Genomic DNA, 24,363 nt, shown 5'->3' with positions numbered 1-24,363 from the left:
GTATACATTACAACACAATTTTTGCTTTATCAAATCATGTATGTTTTAAAGACATTAAGAAGAAAAAAGGTAGTTTTTACATTTGCAGAGATATTTACCATTTTGGAAGCTCTTTATTCTTTTCTAATGATGTGAGTTTGATCTGGTGCCATTTCTCTTTAGCCTACAGAATTTTGTCACTTCCAGTAGTTCAGGTTGGCTGTGGAAGATTTTTTTTTCTTAATCTGACAGTGAATTTATTTCACCATTTTGGAAGGATATTTTTACTGGATATAGAATTCTGGTTTGGCAGTTTCATCGTCATCGTCTTTTAGCATTTTTAAAGTGTGCTTACGATTGTGTTTCCACCATTTTATGGCCTCCATAATTTCAAATGAGAACTCTGTTGTCATTTGAATCTTCATTTTCCTGAATGTTATGTGTGATTTTTTTCTAACTGATTTCAGGATTTATTTATTTATTTATTTTTTGGATTTTGCTTTTCAAGTTTGACTGGCTATAGTTTTCTTCATAGTTATCCTGCTTGGAATTCACTGAGATTTTTTGAATCTGTAAATTTATATCTTTAGTCAAATTTGGGACATTTTTGGTTGCTCAGTTTTTTTTCTCCCTTATTTTCCCTATTTGTCTTGTGGAAGTATAATTATACATATATTAGATTTTTGATATTTTTTCAGCTATTGTTGAGGCTTATATCTTTTAAGTTTAATTCTCTGTTATTTGGGTTGGATAATTTCTATTGTTCTATTGTCAGTTTCACTGCCTCTTTCCTATGCATCCTTCCAGTTAGCTATCTGATAATTTATTTCAGATTTTTTTGTTTTTTATTCTCAAGTGTGCACTTGGTTCTTATGCTTTTGTAGTTTCTATTTCTCTGCTGTGTTTTCCCATCTTTTCATTCATTGTGTACTTCTTTAATGTCATTTATTATAATAGCTGCTTTAAAGTTCTTGTCTGTAAATCTAATCTAACATTCAGATAATTGAAGCTGTTAAAGAAAGAATACAGCATTATGATAACTGGGAAGGATTATATTTAAAGAAGCCAAAGGAAGATGCAGTAGTCAACAGTGCTAAGTGTTAGGAAGGTTAAAGTTCTTTTTGATTGGATTATTAACAAATTATTGATCACAACAAAAGCACTTTTCAAGTGGTAGGATTAGGTGGAAGATTGCAGTATGTTATAATGTGAGTGGCAAATGAAATAATCACAGGGAATATAGAGTACTTGTTTGAGGAGCTTCACCGAGAAAGAAAAGAGGGAAATAGAGGGGGAGGCAGGGTAAAATAAGATTTGGTAAGTATGTGGAATAATAAAAAGTGTATTTATTGGTTGAGAGGGAACAACTGATATGTTGGTAGAGGTTGAAGATAAAGGTTCATAAGAAGGTAGAAAGGATGGAATTCAGAACATAGGTGAAAGGACATTTCTTCCTAACCTCCACTTTCCTGCTCCTCTCTGCCATTTACTGGCAGAAGGAATGCAAGATTGTCAAGGATTTTGGTACAGGAGCATATAGAGTTTGGTTGTTATTAGTAAAATGTTTTGTTAACTAATTACTTTGCTTCATTTTAATGAGGAAAAATGTAGGTTCTGAGAAGTCCAGAGAATGAGAGGAAAGATTGAGGGCTACTATAAATGTTGGAATAGCTATGGGCTATGGCAGGGCAGATGGTGATGGATGTGAGCTAAGATAAGTGAAAGGAGCAGTTTTGTGTTCCCAAGTGAGGTTGGAATTCATTAATTTTATGGTATTAACAGTCTTAAATTGTGGTGTTATTTTTACTCTGATGTAGGAGCAGGGAACTCAGCTTTTTGGGATTCACTTCTGTATCAGGGTTTGTGGTGGGAAAGTTGGTGGGGGTGGGGGTGCTTGGAATCCAAGTTAAGTATGGAGGGGACTGATACTGTGGGAAAACAGTGCTACCTCACACTGGATAAGAAGTTTCAACAAAGGTGACAGTGAGGTTTATATAGTCTTTATAAAGGAAAGATGAATAGAAATGTTAGGAGGTTATGGTCCATAAGTAGAAGATTAGAGATTAAGATATCAGAGGCAGAGCAGTTTGAGGTCCTGAGAATGGCCATTCAGAGGGTTGATGAATTGGAGCACAGAGGGAAGGATTTTGTTATGAGGTCAAGAAACTATGGAACTAGGTATTTGAATGAATTTTCCACAGTGACATTGAAGTCTCCCAAGATCGTGGCAGAATTTGGAGTAGAGTAGAAAACTGTTAGTCTAAACACCTAATTTTCATTTAGTGTGAGGTGTAAACAAAACAGTGGTGAATGTTAACAAGGGGAGGCTGCATTATACTGTCTTCAAAGGAAGAGAGTTTTTTTTACCCTTCATGGAGGTGAAAATGTAATGGCTTGTTAGTAGTGATATTAATATTGAAAAATAATTTGGCTTTAATATTAAATCAGGGGCCTTTAAAATATTACATCAAGGGTACATTAGATATTTGAAACAATGTTTTATTTTACAACTCAATATTTTTTGGTGGAGGCAGCAGGGCTGGAGAAAAAGTAAAGCATTATCAGAAGGAATGACATACTTTTTAAAAAGGAGAAATTTAATTTTACTCTCATTAATGAGTTTTTCCTTTTGTTCTAGGTAAATTTTATATTCTTTTAAGCATTAGCAATGTGGCAGCAAGGAACTGGTGAACATTATTTTAGGTCTTCATATCACTTACGGGAGTTTCTGTTTTGAAAGATGTAAGGTTCCTTAAGTTTAGTGAAGTCCACTAACTGAACCTGAGATGATGCATGATAGCATGAGATTGTTGTTTTAAGATAAATATGACATGTACTCTCCAGCATATTTATTTTGTAGCTAGTCATAGGTAGTTGTCATGAATAACATTATACTATGTCCTTTCTGTAGTACATTTTTCCCTCTGTTTACTCCTAATTTAGAGTAACTTAATTTTCAAGTGATGTCAGATTCATGAAGTTGAACAGGATTTGCTCAGAACAAAAGTACGATATTCTAAAGGCTTAGCCTGAGTTTGTTTTTCTCCCATCTGTGTTGATATTTTCCTTTAATCAGGGCCTCACTATCTATTGTTCTTCTCTTAAACTCCCTTGACTGTCTCCATGTGGAACATAGAATTTGGTATCAGTCCTTTGAACTTCATTGTGGAATATGTACTGTATTGAGAGTGGGTTGATTGTGTTTTTTAAAATCTCAAAATGTGAAATAAATGGCACTGTCATTCTGTATTAGAAGAATTTCTGGCATTAGTATTCAGGTTTGACATTAAATAAAGTGCATTAAATGCTGGAAGACTGTAAGTTTTGGGTTCAGAAACACAAGTGATCACCTGGTCTTTTCACTTGTTTGCTCAGTGACTTGTACAGATTTATTCTCCTTTCTGAACTTAAATCTTTAGATCCATGAAAAGAGTAGTTTTTTTTCCCCAGAGGGTTGAAGGGAGTTACAAATGACATAATGTAGCTATGGAATAGTAAATGTTAGTTCCTTTTCTAAATGTTGACCTAGGATGTACTTTTCTTCTTTTGCTAATCAAAGGAGAAGAATTGTGGAGAAGCTCTAGAAACCTTCACCTAATAGAAATAATCTATGCTTTTTTTTTTTTTTTTTTAACCAATCCTAATGAGAGGAAAAGGATCATTTGGGTGATCTGGTCTCCAGATTGTTTCAGAAGTAGCCTTTTGTTAGTTTTGTTTATTTTTGTGTGATACAGAATTTTAAAATAGTATTAATACAGGTCGGGCATGGTGGCTCACGCCTGTAATCCCAGCACTTTGGGAAGCCAAGGCAGGTGGATCATGAGGTCAGGAGTTCAAGACCTGCCTGACCAACAGGGTAAAACCCCGTCTCTACTAAAAATACAAAAATTAGCTGGGCGTGGTGGCACACACTTGTAATCCCAGCTACTCAGGAGGCTGAGGCAGGAGAATCACTTAAACCCGGGAGGCGGAGGTTGTAGTGAGCGGAGATTGCGCCGTTGCACTCTAGCCTGGGCGACAGAATGAGACTCCGTCTCAAAAAAAAAAAAAAAAAAAAGATATTAATGCAATCATAGCATTGGAAAATGGTAGTAGGTTTTTGTTTTCACCCATTTTGATGAACAGTTTTCTAGTTCTACTCATGAAGATGAGGTAAGACTCCTCCCTTACTCCTAGTTTTGGCACCTGTACTATATTATCGATTTTAAGATTTTAAATGGATGAATAGGAATCACCTAATTCATGACAGGAGCTGTGATGAAATGTGAAGAATGCTATGTTAACTGAAATCTCGAAGTCCACATACGGTAGAATTAGCAACATCAGAGGGAAGAACGTCTGTGAACCAAGTTAGAGTGTTTACTGTACCAGTGGAGACTTGTTGAATCTTTATTAGCTATATGCAACAAAACTATACATACTTTTAAAAATTTATGTTTGAGAAAAAAATTGTTTGCTACTTTTCAGAAAAAACAAGGAGAGAAATGACAGCCAAAGGTTCTACAGGAATGGAAATTCTGCTGTCAACATTAGAGGTAAATCAGTGACACGCTTTAATTATGTAACTACTAATGCCAAGCGATATTGAAGAAGAAAAAGCGTATGTGTGTGTATAAATACACACAGAAACACATACACACGTACATATATACACACACACGTATATGTAATAATTTTTGTTTTAGAGGTAAAGCCAGTGAATGGAAATTCGTTTTAGGTTTTTAAAATACTATTTGGAATGGTGGTATAAATATTTTAATATGTATTAGGTGACTATTGAAGTATATTTCCCTTATATGATTATAATGATAACTGTAAATTATAATCCTAACATGCCATTCTAGTTGGTATAGAAAATAAAGCATTAGCTGGAAATAAATCTTTAGCTTAAAACAAATGAAAATTATCGTTTATTGTTTTAGCTGATATACATTTGTGATTTTACTACACATATTGGTTAACTATATTATATTGATGATAATTGAATTTCTACGCCAGTGTAAAGTTTTTGGTGGACCAACAGGATGTATTCAGAATCAGGATTCTGTATTTTGTTCAGTTGCAATGTTAAGAACAAGAAATGAATTCATGTTCTTCAGTAGGAAGTCTTAGCATCATAAAGATGTCATTTCTCCCTAGATTGCTCTGTTACTTTACAGCAATCTCAATAAAAGTTACCAACAGTTTTTTTTTTTCTCTTTTCTTTTCTTTTCTTTTTTTTTTTTTTTTTGAGACAGAGTCTCACTCTGTCGCCCAAGCTGGAGTGCAATGGTGCAATCTCGGCTCAATGCAACCTCTACCTCCCAGGTTTGAGTGATTCTCCTGCCTCAACATCCCAAGTAGCTGGGATTATAGGTGCACACCACCATGCCCGGCTAATTTTTGTATTTTTAGTAGAGACAGGGTTTCACCATGTTGACCAGGCTGGTCTTGAACACCTGACATCAGGTGATCCACCTGCCTCGGCCTCCCAAAGCACTGGGATTACAGGCATGAGCCACTGTGCCCGGCCTAACAGTTTTGTTTTTAAAGTCCAAATGGGGAGACATAATCAGCAAAATATAAAGCATATTTCTGAGAATGAAGATAAATGAGAAGGGACTATCCCATTAAATATCAAAGAACATTAGAAATCTTCAGTAATTAAAATAGTTTGGAAATTATGCATGAGTAATAGATAGACTACTACTATAGTGTAACAGAATAGAAAATCTAAAAATAAAATGCATATGGGAATTTAGTATTATTTATTAAAGGTAGCATTTCAGATCAGTGAGAAATAGAGTGATTGGTAGCTATCTGGAAAAAGGTAACATTGAATCATGACTTCCTGCATTCCACACCCAAATAAATTCCATATGAAGCAAAGATTTAAGCATGGAAAATGGAATCATAATACTAGAGAAAGAGAGACGAATTTTAAAATAATCTTACAACAAAGAAGGCTTTTTTAAGTATGAAGAAACAGAAATTATAAAAGATTGATAGATTCAACTATGTTAACAAAAGGATGTAGAAAAAAACACCATGGATACTTGGAAAACTGAGGAAAAGTATTTTAGCTTATATAATTTCTTTGACATGTAAAGAACTTCTTCAGTTAAAGGCTGGGTGCGGTGGCTCACGCCTGTAATCCCAGCACTTTGGGAGGCCAAGATGGGCAGATCACGAGGTCAGGAGATTGAGACCATCCTGACTAACACGGTAAAACCCTGTCTTTACTAAAAATACAAAAAAATTAGTTGGATGTGGTGGCGGACGCCTGTAGTCCCAGCTACTTGGGAGGCTGAGGCAGGAGAATGGCATGAACCCGGGAGGCAGAGCTTGCAGTGAGCCGAGATTGTGCCACTGCACTCCATCCTGGGTGACAGAGCGAGACTCTGTCTCAAAAAAAAAGAAAAAAAAGAACTTCTTCATTTAGGAAGGAGCAAAAAAAAAAACCACCTCAAAAACCATGTAAAGGCTATGCTCAGTTCTCAGGAAAAGAAACACAAATGTCACTTGAGATTGAGCATTACTTTTAAGAAGATAAATAAAACCAAAGTACAGTGTTTCAACATTTTCACTTATTAGATCAGTTGTCCAAACTTGGAGAAATAGTCACTCTTCTGCATTGCTGATGGGAGTATAAATTATTTCATAGAGAGCAGTTTGGAAATATCTATTAAAATAAAGGCCCATATTCTTTGACCTTGGAATTGTAGGCATTTACCTTACTATACAGATGTACTTTACCACATGTAAATATATATCCTTAGTTAAATTTGAAACTTTTAATAGCAAAATATTAAAAGCAACCTAAATATTTCATGGGTAGATGACTGGTTACATAAACAATGGTGATATAGCCATATAATGGAAAATATCCTGTAGCCCTCAAAAAGAATAAAGAAGCTCTTTATCTATCGATCTGTAAAATATCAAGGTGCAAAATAGTACCTATAGGGCAATACCATTTGGAGAAATAAACCTGTATGCACGTGTATATTTACATGGATTTCTTTTATGTGTGCATATTATCTTTGGCAGAATGCATAAGAAATTGATAACGTGATTGCCTTCTGAGAGGGCAGCTAAGTGATTGAGTAGTCACCAGATATACATTGTAGTGCCATTTACATTTTGATTCATTTACTTTTATTATCTATTTGGTAGAAAGATGAGGAATTCAAATGACAAATTGATTCTTCTTGTAATGTTGATATTACGCAAGTAATAACTCAAAATGATTTGTAAAAATTCTTAAAGGCAGAAGGAAACAGACGGAAATGATAATAGTGAAAACCTGAATACCTTTGTTCCTAGAGAAATTGGAAAGTTCATTTGTAAAATATGGGTAGTTCCCAGTGGATTCAAAAGTCTGGGAATCAAAAGTTTACAATGTTTTAATAAAACAAACTATTTATTTCAGAACACAAAAGATCTTCAGACTACACTTAATATCTTAAGCATTCTTGTTGAGCTGGTGTCAGCTGGTAAGTTTTTGTTTCTTTGGTCTAATTTCTGTTTCTAAACAGTGATCAACAATGTATCATATTCACTTTATTTGGAATTTTCCGATACTCTTATAGAGGCTATTCTGAGTATTGGAATTAGAAAGTGAAATGTCATAGTTTGTTGTTGTTGCTTTATTTTTGGTATCTTTTCAAGTATCCCTCAGACTACCCCATAGCCATGTATTTCACAGCCTTGAACCTAGAATTTCAGCGTGATTTGTGTTTACCCTTTGTGTGCTATTTTCTAAATAAATGAGATTAAACAAAATATGTTGATGGTATTTGTTTGATATTATTGATTGATTGATTGAGATGGAGTTTTGCTCTTGTCACCGAGGCTTGAGTGCAGTGGTATGATCTCTGCCCACTGCCGCCTCCGCCTCCTAGGTTCAAGAGATTCTCCTGCCTCAGACTCCCAAGTAGCTGGGATTATAGGTGTGCGCCACCATGCCCGGCTAATTTTTGTATTTTTAGTTGAGATGGGGTTTCACCATGTTGGATAGGCTGGTCTTGAACTCCTGACCTCAGGTGAATCCGCCTGCCTCGGCCTCCCTAAGTGCTGTGATTACAGGCGTGAGCTACTGCGCCCGGCCTTATTTGTTTGATTTTAGAGGTCATCAGTTTTAACCATTTCTTGAATGCTAACAAGTTATGATACCTAATATGTTTGTTTAAATTTGTTAAGTTTTTAAAAATTTGTCGTTTAAATTTTTTTTTTTTTTTAATTTTTAGGTGGAGGTCGAAGAGTGAGTTTCTTAGTTACCAAAGGTGGTTCACAAATATTGTTGCAGTTACTTATGAATGCCAGCAAAGAATCTCCCCCACATGAGGACTTAATGGTACAGATTCATTCTATTCTTGCAAAGATTGGACCAAAAGGTAAGGGATTTCATTTGTATGACTATTGTATCTAGAACTATTTTTGTAACAGTGATTCTCTCGCCTTGTAACTACTCAGTTTTTAAAAATGTTATTTATTTTAAATTTCTATGGATACACAATAATTGTACATGTTTATGGGGGTACATGTGATATTTTGATACAAATGTATGTGTAATGATCAAATCTGGGTACATGGGGTATCTATCACCTCAAACATTCATTATTTCTTTGTGTTGGGATCATTCCATATCTTCTCTTATAGCTATTTAAAAATATATAATAAATTATTATTAGCTATACTTGCCCTATTGTGTTACCACTGGATGTTATTCCTTCTATTGAAATGTATTTTTGTATCCATTAACAAACTCCTCCTTATCTCCTGCTCCCCATTACCCTTGCTAGCCTCTGATAACCACTATTCTATTCACTCCTTTCATGAGATCAGTTTTTTTAGCTTCCGCATATGAAAGAGAACATTGATATTTATCTTTCTGTGCTTGTCTTATTTCACTTAACATAATGTCCTCCAGTTCCATCCATGTTGCTACAAATGGCAGGATTTCATTTTTTTATGGTTGAATAGTATTCTATTGCGTAAATAAACCGCATTTTCTTTATATATTCATTCACTGATGGACACCTAGGTTGATTCCATACCTTGGCTTTTGTGAATAGTGCAGCAGTAAACATGGGAATGCAGATATTCTTCAATATACTTATTTCCTTTCGTTTGGATATATACCCAACAGTAGGACTGCTAGATCATCTGGTAATTCTATTTTTAGTTTTTTGGGGAACCCCCATACTGTTTTCCATAGTGGCTGTAGTAACTTAGATTTTTGCAGTGTATGAGAGTTCCTTATCCTCACCAGCATTTATTATTTTCTGTCTTCTTGATAACAGCTGTTTTAACTGGGATGAGATGGTATCTCATTATGATTTTGATTTGCATTTCCCTAACGATTAGTAATGTTGAGCGTTTTTATCTATACCCATTGCCCATTTATATATTTTCTTTTGAGAAAGTTTATTCAGATCTTTTGCCCATTTAAAAAATCCTTTCTCTTTTTTTTTGCTGTTGAGTTATTTGAGTTCCTTATATATTCTGGTTTTTAATCTCTTGTCAGATGAGTAGTCTGTAAGTATTTCCTCCCATTCTGTAGGTTATCTGTTCACTTTGTTGATTGTTTCCTTTGCTGTTCAGAAGCTTTTTAGCTTGATATAATCTCATTTGTCAGTTTTTGCTTTGATTACCTATGCTTTCCAGGTCTTACTAAATAAATTTTTGCCCAGACCAATATCCGGAAGCATTTCTCCAATGTTTTCTTATGGAGAATGCTTAATTTTTACAATCTAACATGCTACAGCTTTTTCTTAGACTTAGTAATGAAATTTTTTTTTTTTTTTTTGAGACGGAGGCTCACTGTGTCACCAGGCTGGAGTACAGTGGTGTGATCTGGGCTCACTGCAACCTCTGCCTCCTGGTTTCAAGTGATTCTCCTGCCTCAGCCTCCCGAGTAGCTGGGACTACAGGCATGTGCCACCATACCCGTCTCATTTTTTGTATTTTTAGTAGAGACGGGGTTTCACCATGTTGGCCAGGATGGTCTCAAACTCCAGACCTCATGATCCGCCCACCTTGGCCTCCCAAAGTGCTGAGATTACAGGCGTGAGCCACCGCACCCAGCCAAAATGGTTTTTTATAGTCAACTAGTGACCTGCAATAACTGAGGATCCAAAATTTTTGAGGAATTCTATTGCATGTGGTAGAAAAAAGAAAAGGTTTTGGGTCACAAGTGTGTCTTGGAGTGTGTGTGTGCCTTCTCAAGTGTGTTTGTAAAGGATACTTGCAATATGGGTATTGTTGAGGCTAGAAGGAAGGAGTATGGATGGGAATGTTTTGAAAAACATGGAGGTAAAATATGTCACTGCTTTCTTTAATAGTCATATTTGTGCTGCATAGTGTGAATGCTCAGGAAACTTACAATCTTAGTTAAGAAGACAAAAATAGAAAAATTATGAGACCAGTTATTACAACAGTAAGACACGTGAAATATTAAAAAATGCAAATTGGGAAAAATAGGATATAGAACAAAGGAAGAAGCTGATTAAGGTTAGGTTAACTAAGGAAGGCACCCTTTGACTAGAACTCAAGTTCAATTTACGGTTGTCTACTTGCACAAAGATTAAAATAATTTCTTAAATTATTAGAATTGTGTTTTAAGAGTTTTGCCTTTGGCCGGGTATGGTGTCTCATGCCTGTAATCCCAGCACTTTGAGAGGCCAAGGTGGGCAGATCACGAGGTCAGGAGTTTGAGATCAGCCTGGCCAGCATGTTGAAACCCCATCTCTACTAAAAATACAAAAAATTAGCCAGGCATGGTGGCGCCTACCTGTAATCCCAGCTACTCGGGAGGCTGAGGCAGGAGAATTGCTTGAACCTGGGTGGTGGAGGTTGCAGTGAGCCGAGATCGTGCCACTGCACTCCAGCTTGGGTGACAGAGCGAGACTCTGTCTCAAAAAGAAAAAAAAGAGTTTTGCCTTTGCCTGTGGCATACATGTGAGTTTTAAACTTTGAGTATTTGGCTAAAATGCTTATTGGAAAAAATGAGGATGCGTGTGTACATAGTTTGTGTATTTATTAACATACGTATTTCTAGCTTATCTTTATGTATTGTATAAGTAATTAGTAATTTTTATAGGTGTTGTTTTAAGGAAAGGAACCCTGAAGTGACTTTAATTTTCCAGGTATATTAGGAGCCTTAAGACTTAAAGATGTATTTAGTTTATTTAAGGAATATGTTAGCTGTCTCTTATTTTTCTTTAGCTCTTGTATTTAAGATTTAAAGACTCCCTTTTGAGATTTTTGTGGAAAATGAAAATGAAAAAATAAGAAAACCATAATTTGGCAGAAAATTCATTTTAAAAAAAAACCCCTTATTTATTGATGAGTATTGTTATGCTTTCTCTTCTAATTAGAACTAGGTTATCTTCTACTTTTCATGAAATTAAGATATTGATTTTAAAAATATTTATCATTCTTTAATATCCCTTTTAAGTTTTAGGTCATATTTATTTTCTCTTATATATTCTTTTAAATTTGGGCTATTTCCTTTATCGTTTGCCCTAGTTTCCCATTTTTATGTCATTCAAGGACATTATATGGTAATTTCTTGAGTGATTTTTCTATTCTTTTTATTTTTCTAGTGAGGTAAAATAATTTTTCCTCAGGAATATTGAGTTATTTTGATTTAAAATTATTTGTTTGCTGGTCCTATTTACTTTGTTTAAGTCTTTTTTTTTTTTTTTTTTTTAAGACGGAGTCTTGCTCAGTTGCCCAGGCTGGAGTGCAGTGGTACGATCTCGGCTCACTGCAAGCTCCTCCTCCTGGGTTCATGCCATTCTCCTGCCTCAGCCTCCAGAGTAGCTGGGACTGCAGGCGCCCGCCACCATGCCTGGCTAATTTTTTTTTGTATTTTTAGTAGAGACGGGGTTTCACCATGTTAGCCAGGATGGTCTGGATCTTCTGACCTCATGATCCACCCACCTCAGCCTCCCAAAGTGCTGGGATTACAGGCGTGAGCCACCGCGCCCTGCCTTAAGTCTTTTTTAAAATTCATTTTTATTTGTAGTTTTATATAGTGGAGTACAAGTGCAGATTTCTTACATGTAGTATTGTATAGTGGGGAAGTCTGGGCATTTAATATACCCATTACCTGAATAGTGAACATTGTAGCTAACAGGTAATTTTTCAACCTTCACCCCTCACCCACCCTGCCACTTTTTGTATCTCCGATGTCTACTATAAATCTTAACATTCTTAAGTTCTTCTTATTTAAAATTTTTTTTACTGTTTTAATCTCTTTATGAGAATAAAAATTAAGGACATCTTTTCTTCCCTTCCTGTGTTAAGAATTATTTCCCTTTAGAAATTTATTTGGTAATATTTGCCAGATTATTTTCTACATAAGCTGTTAATTTTTTAAATGAATTTTTATTTTTTTACAAGTCAGAAAAGAATATGGTTCATATTAAGTAAGTATTATTGTAATGGACATTTGGATTTTGTTCCTTTTAACTCTGTGATGGTGTTCTGGGAAGTGTGTTGAACTAGACAAATGTATATGTGTAGTGGAGCAGTTCAGTTTTTTTTAATGACAGTCTAAGTGTTGGGCTACTCTGGCCTCCATCCTCCTTCCCTATCCCCCTGTCTGTTTCTTAGTACATTCTTTCAACTAATGTTTTAAAATAAAAGGGATGTTTTATTTTAAAAATAATACAAAAAAGGATTATAATTTTATTCTTTTCAGGCCAACTTTATATTTCATAAAATTAATTCATAATGTAAATTTAAAATTTACATCACTGATTTATAATATCATCATTTCATTCAAAACTTACATGTGGGCCAGGCACAGTGACTCACACGTGTAATCTCAGCACTTTGGGAGGCCAAGGTGGGCAGATCACTTGAGGTCAGGAGTTTCAGACCAGCCTGGCCAACATGGCGAAAGCCCGTCTCCACTAAAAATCCAAAAATTAACCCAGTGTGGTGGTGGGTGCCTGTAATCCCAGCTACTCAGGAGGCAGAGGCAGGAGAATTGCTTCAACCTGGGAGCCAGAGGTTGCAGTGAGCTGAGATGGAGCCACTGCACTCCAGCCTGGATGACAGAGCAAGACTCTGTCTCAGAAAAAAAAAAAAAAAAAAAAGAAAAGTTATATGTGAATAAATTGTCTTTTTTTTTTTTTAAACAGATAAAAAATTTGGAGTAAAGGCTAGAATTAATGGGGCTCTGAATATAACCCTGAATTTGGTCAAGCAGAATTTGCAGAATCATCGCTTGGTTCTACCTTGCCTTCAGCTTTTACGAGTATATTCTGCCAACTGTGAGTACTTAGGTGGCTTTTAGTTAACTCAGTGTTGTAAAGTTACACAAAAAGAATTTTAAAGTATCCTGATTCTGTAAACCTCTGATATTTGTGAAAAAGGAAAGAGAAGATTTAATATGGCTCATTTTAACTCTTGACTCCAACCACAACAAAAGTGATGTGGGGTAAGGTTAAGTTGGTCTGTGCATGGTGGCTCATGCCTGTAATCCCAGCACTTTGGGAGGCCAAGGCGGGCGGATCACCTGAGGTCAGGAGTTTGAGACCAGCCTGACCGACATGGGGAACCTCTGTCTCTAATAAAAATACAAAAATTAGCTGGGCATGGTGGTGGGCACCTAATCCTGACTATTTGGGAGGCTGAGGTAGGTGAATCATTTGAACCTGGGAAGTGGAGGTTGCAATGAGCTGAGATTGTGCCATTGCACTCCAGCCTGGGTGATAGAGCAAGACTCTGTCTCAACCAAAAAAAAAAAAGGTTAAGTTGATAAAACCTTGAACATTCTAACTAATTTCCCCAATTTATAAAGGATAGGAGTGAGGAGGATGACTAGGCAGCCTGTAGAAAAGATGTGGAAGAATATGAGGGTATTGGTAGCTGGAAAAACTCCTGTGCCTCTTTAGACTGTCACAGATGAGAGGAGAAAGCCTAGAAGGAAAGGATGCAGTAGCATAGTCACCTGGAGCTAATTCTCTTCAGCAATCAATAGGGAAGTAGCAGAACTGAAAATAACTAGTATGGGAACCTCTGAGAAGCTAGAGAGAAGAGGGATCACAGAGAGACAGACTCAGATAAAATGTCTCCCAAAACACACACTCTCACTAACACGAGGTTCCACGCATGAGGTGTGGATTTTTTTTCTATTCTCTGATTGCAGAATTGAAGTGGTTAATGAAAGAACCTAAGATTGAATCGCAGAATATATGTTATTGCAGAATATCATTGCAAAATAATGATAGAGTGCTAGATATGTGTGTATATTGCGTATATACATATATGTAATATATAAACATACGTAAGCTTATGTATATGTCTCTGTGTGTGTATATCAGTACCTTTAAAATATGGCTAAAGGTGTGCTCTGTGGAAAACAGCTTAGAACACTTAAATAACTAACATGTAATTAAAAAGAACATAAGGAAACAAATGAATTAGATATCTAACCAATGAAGTTAAGAACAGAGAAATAAACACCAGTAAAGTCAAGAAATGAAATAGTAAAGGTAAAAGGAAAAATATGCATTAGAAAATAGAAAAGCAGTTGATTTAAAAAATGAAACTGTATTGGATTAAAAATAAAATACACTGGTACAGTCGCACATGGCTGTAATCCCAGCACTTCAGAGGCTAGGCAGAAGGACCGCTTGAGGCCAGGAGTTTGCAACCAGCCTGGGCAACATAGTGAGATGCCATTTCTACCAAAAAAAAAAAAAAAAGGAAAAAATTGGCTAGTTGTGGTGATGTCTGCCTGCAGTCTCAGCTATTCAGGAAGCTAAGGTGGGAGGATTTCTTGAGCTCAGGAGGTTGAGGCTGCAGTGAGCCATGACTGCACCACTGCACTCCAGCTTGGGCAACACAGCAAGACCCTGTCTCAAAAACAACAACAATGCAACAAAAACCCCCAAATGTAAAAATAAAACAGCTAAACCACCAAATTCTTCAATCAAGGTCAAAGGAATACAGTATAGACATGAAATTAGAAGGGATAACAGAGTAATAAACAGAGAAAATTAAGATCATCCTACAAAATATTAGGAGCTACATTTTTGGTGGCATTTTATTGGATTAACCAATAGAAGGCTAGCAGATGGCTTATCTATAATTTAAAAATTGTTTATTAAACAATTTTCTTTTAGAGACAGGGTCTTACTATACATCTCAGGCTGGCTTTGAACTCCTGGCCTTAAGCGATCCAGCCTCCCAAGCAGCTAAGACTACAGGCACATGCCATTGTGCCCGGTTCTACAATATATTTAATAACATCTGTTCAGAATTAAAAATGTTTAGCACAGTTTTCTGGTTAGGTAATTATTTGTATATTCCATATTAAATACTGAAATTGTTCCATCTTTTTCCCTGCTACACTTGCTTTAATTAAAGTCCTCATTACCTGTTACCTAGACCATAGCCTCCTAATGTGTCTTTCAAAACCAGCTTCCTCAGAGTTCTTTGAATTCTGACCTATTTATTTAAAATTCACATCTGATATGTTGTTCCTTTTGTGTGATTCCCCATAGTCAAAAGAATTAACAACTTCTAGGGCCCTTCATAATTTCTCATCTTTTTCCACCTCATCTTCCTATTTGTGTATCTTTTTTTGATACTCTGTGTTTAACATTATGTAACTGCTCACATTGTGATGTTCATTGTCTTCGTTCTGTTGTTTGTATTATTCCTGTGTCCAGAGCCACATCTACCCCTTTACCTCAACTCCTGTCCTAACTAACTCCTACTCACTTTTAAAGACTGAGCCTAGGCATCGTTTTCTCCAGAAATGTCTGTGTCTCACTCTGAATTAGGAACTTCTCAATGGTGTAATCCAAATAGTCTACAACTCTTGATCTATTTTGAAAGTAATTTTGTAATTATTTGTTTATTGTTTCTGTCATTCTCTCTACACTTTGTTCTTTGAGGTCAGAGATTTTATTCTTGTTTCGGAATCCCCATAACCTGGTGTTCAGTGAGGTTCACTAAATTTATTAGAGAAATATGCAGTAACTGAAGAATTTTTTTTATAATAGTGGTTTTTTTTTTTTTTGCATGTAACTTGTTTCAGAATTTCCCTGCACTTTCCATAACAAAGCAAAAACAAAAAACACTATTTCTTCATGTGGTTAGCTTAGATGGGCTTTAAGGTGACTTGAGCTGACATTTACTAAACAATTTGTATATGTTTTTGCCTGTGTATCACTAAGTATACACATTTTTGGTTGTCAAACCTTAAAATAATTTTGCATCTCTTTCTCCCCCTCTCAGCTGTGAATTCAGTATCCTTAGGGAAAAATGGAGTTGTGGAACTGATGTTTAAAATCATTGGACCATTTAGTAAGAAGAATTCCAGTCTTATAAAGTGAGTAAATGTTTTGAATGTAAACATAGGTGTAGCCTTTGTTACTCTGGGCCTCATTATCTTGATATGTACAATGAGCAGGTTGAATTAAATTGTCTCCAGGGTTATTTCATTTCTTAGTTCTTAAATAATGATTTTATCATGATAAAGATTTTCTTTAGTATAAAATTAAATCTTCACAAATATCTCAAAATTGGACAGTTTTGACTTCATTGAATATAATGTTTATAGTAACTTAGACTGAACATTTCTAGATACTGTAAAAGGAAAAAAGATTATCTATAGAGTATTCATTCAGAAACATTTATTGAGTGCCTACTGTATTTTTCACCCAATTTTACAATCTTGTAATGACTTTTTCATTCTTATGAATACCTGAACAATCTTAAATTGATACATTTCTATTTTGTCAAAATCACATAATTCTTTTTCCCCCATCCTGAGATGTGTGTGTATACACACACACACACACACATATGTATGTATGTATGTATGTATTTTTATTCATTCCTAGGCCTTTCAGCCTCAGAAAATGAAAGCCATGTCTCATTTATTGGTTACAGTTTAATATTTTCTTAAGCCATTTTAGAGGTCTTTCTTTAAAATTTTTTTTTATTGTGGAATTTTTAAAACATACATAAAATAGAGTTTATATTAAACTGATTATATTGAGTTATATTAATTACTTGTTGTGTTTAACAATTCTGAACATTCCACCATTTTTGTTTCATTTGTTTCCACTCCACACTTTGTTTGTTTTTCCTGGGGTACTTTTAAGAAATCTCAGGTATTTTATATATACATAAATGTGTGTGTATTTCTATAAGCAGATCCTAGATATTTTCTCTTGGATTATTTTCTTTGAATACTATCATTTATTTTCTAAATACCTCAGTATATAATTCTACTAAATAAGGACTTAAAAATAACCGGAATACTACAATCATAGCCAACAAAATTATTAATTTCTTTTTTTTTTTTTTTGAAATGGAGTCTCTCTCTGTTGCCTAGGCTGGAGTGCAGTGGCATGATCATGGCTCACTGTAGCCTCAAATTCCTAGGCTCAAGTGATGCTCCCACCTCTCCCTCCTGATACTTACTTAATACAATCTAAAATCTAGTCTGTTGTTTGATTTTCTCCAGTTGTCTCAAAATAGCCCCTTTTTAGTTGGTTTGTTTGAATCAGAATCCAAACAAGATACATACATTATTCTTCATTATATTTAGGAAATTTCCACGCCTACACAAATGTAGAGAGGATAATATAATGAACTCTGATGTACCTGTTACCCAGTTGTACTATGAAAAATCTGTCATTTTAATTTTATTTTTCTTTCTGTTTTTCTTTTTTCCTAGCGTATTTTAAAGCAGATATCAGCCATTATATTTGATCTGTAAATTCTTTAATATGATCACTATCAATTACAGATCTTTTCTCTTTTAGTGTTACCACAGTTGTCTTTTCTGTGCCCAACAATATTAACGGTAATTTCTTAATATCTGATATTTTCTGATTATCTAGGAAATGCTTTTTTTTTTTTTTTTTTTTTTTTTTAACAGTTGGCTTGCTTGTTCAGGGTTTCAATTAAGTCTATACATTATATTTGATTGATATGTCTCATAATCTTTTGAAATAAAAAAAAGTTTCCCTGTTTTTTGGTTTTGTTTTATTTGTTGAAGGACTTCAGTGATAGGTCTTTTAAAATGTCCCACGTTCTGGCTTACAATGACTATATCCTGAAGTTATTTAACATATGAGTATATCCCTTACATTTTCTGTAGACTGATAAAACTGTGGCTTGATTAGATTTGGGGTTCTGGTTTGTTTTTTCTGGTCAAAAATATTTCATAGGTGGAGCTGGCAACTTTGTTTTATGTCACTTTAGATAATTGAGTTGAGGTTATCTATCCATTAGAAATGTCCCCATCCACTTTTCACTTAGTGATTTAGCAGTCATTCATGACATTGCCTGTATCTGTTATTTCATTAGTGGTTGGAAAATAATAACTTATCTAGTTTTATTTTTTTCCTGTGTTTATTAGCTGTGAATCTTTTGTGATGAAGAACTTGTCCACATGAACTATTTGATTTGACTTTACTCTTAAATAGGGTTCAGGACATTTCCAGTGTTTTCACCCCTTCTTAATAAGGGTCAAATATTTTAAAATATTTTGGGAGCTTACCTGCACATATGACTATTTATTAAATATTATTTGGTGGGATGACAACATAGTTACAGCTGTGTAAGAATTATACACAATCCCAGAGTATCTGATGAAATGTAACAAAGCAAACAAAATGTTTGTATCACAATCAGTAACACAGAATATTGGTGTCTTATGGTGGTTTAGAGTGGGCTCTGCAGGCAGACAGACTTGGATTTGCATGTTAGCTCTATCATTTACTGGCCCTAGGATACAAGTAAGTTACTTAATTTATTATGCCCCAGTTTCCTGTCTGTAAAATGGTAATAATATTTAGCACCTCTATTATAAGGTTGTAATGATATGATTCCTGTAATTAGCACAATGCCTGTATTAATGTAATACAGTTTAGATAAGCAATGTAGTAGTGTGTGTATGAATGATTCCTAGCTAACACTAAAAGTACATTAGTTATGCTTTTATTTATTTGCTGTTTCTCCCTTTAATCGGTACTGCATTTTATAATTTATTTTTTATATAATGGCCATGATCTCCTACTTAAGATGTACTTTATGCTCTATTATAACCAAGTTATCAAATCTAATATAAAATGTTTCCAGGGGAAATGAAATGGAGCATTTCAAAAGGATCTTTATAATATACCACATGGGGTATATCCAAAACCTTATGGAAATCAGTGGATCTAAAACATCAGAGAAAAGATGAATTATTCATTATTTTTCTATTTCTACTTTAAAAAGGAAAAATAATCTTTTACTTTATTTTTACTTTAAAAAGAACAAGCCATTCATTGACCAAACTTGCTATATCTTGATCTCTTATCATTTTTAGTAATCTGAGGGTCTCTCCTCTAATTAACTAAAAACCTCAGACATCTAACGCTTTCTGTTGTATTTCTTCCTCCCTTTAAACAATGCTCCACATTTAATGGGAAGACAATTGAGGAAGAGTTGTATTTGGAGGGTTATGCTTCCTCTCCTTTTTAATTTTAGGTTTTGGATTTAAAACTGTTAATCTAGAAGGAAGCAACTCAGGAGGTTATTTTAACTGTATCTTTTTGAGTTTCCCCATAGGTTTGGAAGTCATTGCAAGGACTGACCCACAATTGAAAGTAGATGTCACTTCATTAGTACCTGGGGACTTAAGCTTTTTTTCCTTCACATCTCCTAAATCTAAGCCACAGACTACTTTTTGAATTATTGTTGCTTGTAGTATTCTTTGTGGAAATATGAAGACTGGAAAAATATATGAGGAAGTATAAACTATTTATACTGAGAAATTTTAATTAATTAACTACAAACTGCATTTCAATAAATCTAATATTTTAAAATTCTTTTGTAACATTAATTTACTCTGGCTTATAAGTGTTATAGAATTTCAGAAATTTCTTTGTGGTAAAGTTCTAAAAATAACTTTTAAATAACATTTGGTAAAAATTTACAAATGACTTTGCACCAAACTTGACTATATCTTTTAATCTACTGGAAATAATAAGAAACATACACAATGGGTGTTGCCATCCGAAAGAACTGGGTTCATATCCCAGCTTTCCAGTGTTGAAAAATAAACATCAACAGAAAAAAATGTTCTATTTTAGGATTAGAAACTGTCAGAAGCACTTTTATTTGGTTTAAACAGTTGTAAACAACTACCAGTAGGGAGAAAGAGTTTCTGAAAGTACTCTAAGATTTTTACAATTTTGAATGAAGAATTAGCTGTAGAAAGGAAGGTCTTATGAGTTCATTGTAAGTCATTGCATGTAAGTTATTATATTAGTTTTCTAGGGCTGTCATAACAAAGTCCACATACTGAGTGGCTCAAAACAACAGAAATTTATTGTTTTATAGTTCCAGAGGCTGGAAGTCCAAAATCAACTTGTCAGCAGGGCCATGCTCCCTCTGAAACCTGGAAGGGAGCATCCTTCCTTGCTTCTTCCTAGATTCTGGTGGTTTGCTGGCAATCTTTGGTGCTCCTAGGCTTGCAGCCATAGCATTTCGGTTTTTGCCTCCATCATCACATGGCACTCTCCCCTTTTGTGTTTGTCTTCACATTGTCTTCTCTCTCCTTATAACAACACCAGTCTGTTGTATTAAGGGCCCACCTACTCCAGTATGACCTTGCCTAAACTAGTTACATCTGCAATGACCATGTTTTCCAATAAGGTCATATTTGGAGGTATTGGGGGTTGGGACTTCAACATACCTTTTTGAACACAATTCAACCCATAACAGTGATTAACTGCATGTACTTAGCAGTAAGCACAATTTGTGATCTTTCAGTGTGTTCTGTGTTAGCTGTGTCTTAACTTTGCATAGTTTGCATAGTCTTTCACAAAACTTGACATCTCTGTGTATACATAGAAGTTAACGTTTTTGATGGATCATGGTAGTCTCGAATAAAAGTTGACAAAGAAGGCTGCTTAGTAATGGTAAGAAACATATTACATCGAATGGTAAGTGGAGTCTGGTACTTTAGATAATACATGTAATGCAGTGAGTCTTGAGACCTTCTTAACATGATTAATTAGCAGATTGTTTAGTGCCTTGGGGAGTAAATATTTTGTCTCAGCTTTCTTAATCACTTTTTAAATAGAAGGGATTTATAACATGTAGAAATTAAACAGAGTAACCATAGGAAGAGGGGTTTACTTAGTTTCTGTTATATTAGATTGACTTCTGTTTTTAAAAATACGTTTCTGAGATGTAGTTGACATGATAAAATCTGTATATTCAAAGTGTACAGTTTGATGAGAATGGACATAGGCTGGGCTAAAGCCTTTAGGCTTGGGAGACATAGTACTTCTAGGGTCCCATAAAAATGTTTTAATTTCTTTAAATATCATATAAAAATGAACTTTAGGCTGAAGAAAATGTTTTCATTTGTGATATTAGTGCATTCATCTTTATACCAACACCAACATGGTTGTAAAATGCTATATGAATTTTAAATACTTTTTTGAAGGGAGGGGCCTATGAAGGCAAAGAAGTGTCTAGAGCCCATGAAAATTGTAATATGGTCTTGGATATATGGCTAAACCTGTGAAAAACTATCACCACATCAAGCTAACATCTCTATCACCCCCAGAGGCTTTATTGTGCCCTTGGTAATTCTTCCCTTGCTTCTCCCCTTTGGCCCTAGCAGTCATGACAATGCCTTCTATTACTGTAGATTTGGTTACATGTAAGTTCAGGAATTTTATATGAATGGATTCATAGTGTGTGTACTCTTTTTTGTGGTGGGGTGGATCTGGCTTCTTCCATGTATCATGATTATTTATAGATTCACTTATGTTGCACATATCAAAAATTTATTCCTTTTTATTGTTGAGTAGTAGTCACAATTGTATGGCTGTATTGTCATTTGTTTATCCATTCACCTCTTAAAGGACATTTGGGTTTTTAGTTTTTGACTGTTACAAATAAAGCTGCTGTGAATGTTTATTTGGGTATATAAGCATTCACACACTTTTTATGGTCATATATTTTTTATTTCTGCTGAATAGATATCTAGGAGTAGAATGGCTGGATCAATTGGTAGCTTTTCAAAAAAACTGTCTTTCTGCAATATGTTAAATCTTCCCTCTAGAACACGCGGAGTACTATTGTGATAAGTGTTTTAATGTTTTCTAATGTTTATATCAGATCTAGGTCTGTTTCAATTGTTTTTTTTTTTTTTTCCCATCATTATGGGTCTTTTTTTCCTTGCTTTTTTCATGCTTGATAATTTTTGAGTGCCAGTCATTGTGAATTCCACCTTGTTGAGTGCTGGATATTTTTGTATTTCTATAAATATTCTTGAGGTTTTTCTGGGATGTGGTTAAGTTAGTTGGAAATAGTTTGATCTGTAAATGTCTTTTCACATTTGTTAGATGGGATCAAAGCACTGTTTAGGACTGATTATTTCCCACTACTGAGGCAGAATCCTTCCGAGCACTCTACCCCATGAGTTATGAGGATTTCCAGTGTGATTGGTGGGTACAGGCACTGTTCTCAGCCCTGTGTGAATACTAGATGTGGTTCTGCAGTCCTTTTGGATGGCTTTTTCCCGGCCTTAGTAGTTACTTCACACACATGTGCTGATCACTACTTTGCTGAATATTCAAACACAACTCGCTGAAAATCCCTGTACAGCTTTCATTTTCTGGTATTCTGCCTTGTGAGCTCTAACCGACTTGGTCTCCCTGGACCGTCTATGTCCTCAATCAGGGAGTTCATGTGCTCAACTTTTGGGATCTGCCAGACTCCACCTAGGTTCTGTCTCCCTGTGCTGTGGCTTGGTCGCTTTCTCAAGGTGTAGTAAGCTGGGGCAATTGTAGGGCCCATCTCATTTTTGCCATTTCTTTGGATCTCTATCTTTCATTGCTTAATATCCAGTATCTTAAACAGCCATTCCATTTTGTCCATTTAAAAAAATTACATCAAATGAGAGGGTACATCCGGTTTCGGTTACTCCATCTTGTCTGGAAGTGAAAGTTCAGATAGCCTTCTCAAAGGGAGACTGACATTTCTGATTGCATAATTTCCTTTCTCAACAAGATAATTACATTATTCATTTTCTGTTGCATTGAGATTTTATGTGGCCCTAGGCATGTTATATTTCAGTTCTGTGGAACAAAATTGTTTTAAGAAGGAAACTAGAAAACACATATATAAAGCACCTGTAACAGTGTCTGGCATTTGTCAGGTCTTGCTGAAGTGGTTTTCTTTTCCATTTTAGTTTTTATAAATCGCAGTCTCATATGGAATATTCATTTAGTTTTGTGTTTAATTTTGACCGATTTAAAAGCCATCCTTATTCTCATAGTTTTATATTCTCCTGTATATTTTATTGCATAAATGTAAAAAGTATGGAAAGTTTCTTACTGATAATTCAATGCAATGAAAATTTAATACAAAATTTTATAATGTTTATTTTTAACTCACCAACACTTCACATTGTTTTGAGGAAGTTACAGGTATGAATTTATTATTTTACAAATTTGTTATTATAAAAATTTACAGTTGCTTTATCTTTGTCAATAAATAAAAGTGTAGCCATTAAGAACTTCCTCTTACTGGGCATTTGTTGAGCACTTACCCTGTGCCTAGTCCTCGATTATTGTTTCAGATTTTGCTGTGAACTTTACCTACCCATCTTAAGTCTTGTAATCTGTTATGCTCTTTACCTTTACCTACACCTAGTCATGCTACTTCCCTTGTACTGCTGATGTATGCAACTTTTACTTTATTACCTCCTTTTTGTTTTTAATTTCTTGAGCAGTTTTTTCATAGCTGTGCTCTTTTATTACATTATGTAGATTGTAAAATTATCTGTGGAAGAGATAAGTTTGTTTTCTAATTTTATAACCATGAAGAACTTGCTACTGTGGTTATCAAGTAGGCATTCAACAAATGCTTAATGGTGAGTGAAATGATTGTTTCATAATATACACAATTTTAATGCAAATTAATTGTAATTGTTGATGTATTACCAAGAGGTACCATAGTGTGTGCCTTACATTTTAAAAATTATTGAAATTAAGTGCCATTTCTTCAGTAGCTGATTAAAAATAAACGATTTGAATTACAGGTTTTCCATGGTGATATTATGTGTATTTTTACAGCTGATTAATGGCAGTTGATTTCACTGTGTGTGACTGAGTATTTACGTTCAAATACAATTTAAATACTTTCAATTTTGGGGGTTGATTGCTTTGTCCTCCAAGGGACAGTAAGAGTTTTTGAGATATTAGTTAGGCTTCTTATTCATCTTGTTGCGTCATAGCTGAAAAATGTTAAGGGCTGATACTTCTCCCCAACCTTCAAGTTCCAAAATATTTTACCTTTATTATGGCTTTAAATAGGAGGATATATACCTTGATAGAATGGAAATACTTTGAA

At 34.7% G+C, this 24,363-nt stretch overlaps 1 protein-coding gene across 10 annotated transcripts in view; it reads left to right on the top strand.

Annotated features, from left to right (window-relative positions):
- The window catches only part of AGTPBP1 (ATP/GTP binding carboxypeptidase 1), a 193,098-nt gene that overhangs the window by 54,662 nt on the left and 114,073 nt on the right, over positions 1-24,363 (top strand). For all 10 annotated transcript variants that reach the window (XM_031014672.3, XM_055350684.2, XM_063696501.1 and 7 more), the window contains 5 exons: positions 4,447-4,514; positions 7,391-7,454; positions 8,208-8,354; positions 13,116-13,247; positions 16,225-16,318. In XM_031014672.3, the coding sequence (XP_030870532.2) occupies positions 4,447-4,514; positions 7,391-7,454; positions 8,208-8,354; positions 13,116-13,247; positions 16,225-16,318 (505 nt within the window). The remainder of the gene's footprint in view (positions 1-4,446; positions 4,515-7,390; positions 7,455-8,207; positions 8,355-13,115; positions 13,248-16,224; positions 16,319-24,363) is intronic.

Source organism: Gorilla gorilla, chromosome 13 (assembly GCF_029281585.2).
Source record: "Gorilla gorilla gorilla isolate KB3781 chromosome 13, NHGRI_mGorGor1-v2.1_pri, whole genome shotgun sequence".
NCBI lineage: Eukaryota > Metazoa > Chordata > Mammalia > Primates > Hominidae > Gorilla > Gorilla gorilla.
This window is presented reverse-complemented; position numbering and strand designations above follow the sequence as displayed.